General features: G+C 38.8%; 1 protein-coding gene across 1 annotated transcript; it reads left to right on the top strand.

Annotated features, from left to right (window-relative positions):
• The first annotated feature begins 248 nt into the window (after positions 1 to 248).
• Positions 249 to 1185, top strand: LOC115960600 (putative gamma-glutamylcyclotransferase At3g02910). The gene has a single exon (XM_031079538.1). The coding sequence runs from the start codon at positions 461 to 463 to the stop codon at positions 1007 to 1009; it is 549 nt and encodes a 182-aa protein (XP_030935398.1). The 5' UTR covers positions 249 to 460; the 3' UTR covers positions 1010 to 1185.
• Positions 1186 to 2329: the final 1144 nt, after the last annotated feature.

Raw genomic sequence — 2329 nt, 5'->3', positions numbered from 1 at the left:
ATTATTTTTTGAGAAAAAGAACATTGTTAAACTTTTTTTTTTTTTTTTGAGAAACAAGAACATTGTTAACTTAATCCTTAATAATAAAGTAAAATTTATAATAAAAAAAATTATTAAAATGTGTATTTTTAAAAAAAAAAAAAAACATTAAAGCTCATAATTGAGCACTTGGGAATCTTGAGCACTTACGACACTAGTTAACCAAAAAAAACAAAACAAAACAAAACAAACAAATTGCAAAGGCACGACAGAAGTACCATAAATAGGACTCCAAAATCAGCAAAGTCTGACCAAAATCCCAATCTCAGATTCTCTCAATCTAAACATAGCCTTAATAAAAGCCTCTCCTCGTTTCCTCCGTTCTCTCAAAACCATATCTCCTTGATTCCCTCTCTCTCTCTTTCTCTCTCTAAAAAGAATCTCCGCCGTGTTTTTGAATTTTACCAGGTAAAAAACAAACATGGTGGCCGAAAAAGAAGAGGGTACGAAGAGCCTAGTATTCACGTACGGGACGCTGAAACGAGGTTTCTCCAACCACACCCTAATGCAGGACCTCATGCGAACCGGAGACGCCACCTTCGTCTCCACCTGTCGCACCGCAGAGAACTACCCGCTCGTTTGCGGGCCGTACCGGGTCCCGTTCCTGCTCAACATGGCCGGGTCGGGTCAGCCTGTGATGGGCGAGCTGTACGCCGTGTCGGCTTCGGGTTTGGCGAGGTTGGACGAGTTGGAGGGCACCACTCGGGGACACTACGAGAGGCTGTCTATAACGGTGGAGCTAAATAACGGTGACGGAGATGATGGATCGTGCGGCGGCGAGGGTGTGACGTGCGCGGAGGCGTACTATGCGCACGGGAGCTACGCGGCGGAGATGTGGAAGAGAAATGGGATGAAGGGGTTGACTGTGTATTCCGAGAAAGAAGCCAAAGGGTACGTGAAGCGGAAAGATAGGCCTCACAACCTTACTTTCTTAGATCACATTCAACGCTTTCTTCATTCCCAAGATTGATATGATATCATGAATAAAAAAAATTGAGAGATTTCTGTATGTTTGTTTTAGTTGTAGTTGGATTAAAGTCGAGAAAATTATGCTGCAGTGTTACTTGATTAGATTATAATCTCTCAATCTTTGCCAGAAAACAAATCCCGAAAATAAAAAATGTTTACAATTAATTATTCCAAAAATGTTTATTTTTAATTTTTTTTTTTCAATATCTTAGTGATAAGGGAAGTTCAATTAAAAATTTTATTTATGTCTATCAATCTCCCGTGCTCCTACTATTTGTTATGAATTCTGACTTAGTGCAACGAGTTGAGCTAATGAGCTAGCTCATGGATATAAAAAGTAGTCCATAGCTTGACTCACTAAGCTAGTGGGTTACTCATGGGCCTCAACAACAGTGGACTAAGGTACCTATTAGCTCGGTAGACCGTCACGCCATGGGTCATAGGCTATTTGGTGACTCTTACTTAAAGTGTTGGTCAATTGAATCTGATGGGGTTGACATTTGAAGGTAAAAATACTAAATTAGAGAAGAGTAAATTAAATAATTTGTTAACAAGTTAGTTGTAGATTTTATTAATATTGGAAAAGAACAGGTTAATTAAATAATTCGTTAACAAGCTTGAGCTTCTTTCACAAAACAAGAACCAATCTTGAACATGTTATCTGGTTTTTTTCTTTGGGGGGGAGGGGGGGAGGTGTGGAATGTAGATATTGATATTTTTGATAGAACTATCATACATTAGGGTTTGCATGATTTGGTATGATTTGTGTCTTAAGATCATTTTGCAATGTCACAAGGCCTAATTTATTGAAAACTCTCATTCATTGCGAACGAGTGTTTACTCAACCACATCAACTCTTATTCATTGCAAAAGAGTGTTTAGTCAACTGCATCAAGGTAGATTTATTGAGCTCGTTGTTGTCTTTCTTAGTCAATTTGGGCTAATTGGCACACACAATGAAATTATCAACTTGAGGGACAACTAGACGAGGGAGTGAGATGCAAAACAGCACACCATTGACAAAAAGTTTTGGCATCGCCACTTCTTATTGAAGATGAGTTTGAGAGATGAGAAGATAAGGTTGAATATGGCATAAATGCTCTCTCTCTCTCTCTCTCTCTCTCTCTCTCTCTCTCTCTCTAAAGAGAGAAGAGACAAGAATGTAAAATATATTCTTAAGTTAGTGATAAATTTCTAAAACCTATCATTAATGGTCTATCAATCTGTACGATCATGGACCTATAACTTTTGGCCCCAAGGTCAAGAGCCCAAACAATTGGAATAGACAAGTTATACTTAAAGGGGAGGGGGAGGGGGAGAG

Source organism: Quercus lobata, chromosome 9, assembly GCF_001633185.2.
Source record: "Quercus lobata isolate SW786 chromosome 9, ValleyOak3.0 Primary Assembly, whole genome shotgun sequence".
NCBI lineage: Eukaryota > Viridiplantae > Streptophyta > Magnoliopsida > Fagales > Fagaceae > Quercus > Quercus lobata.
Note: the sequence above shows the minus strand (reverse complement) of the source record. Positions and strands in the feature narration are given on the sequence as shown.

Bases quoted from the DNA above. Each gene is read 5' to 3' on its own strand.
- LOC115960600 (XM_031079538.1), top strand. From the start codon at position 461: ATGGTGGCCGAAAAAGAAGAGGGTACGAAGAGCCTAGTATTCACGTAC.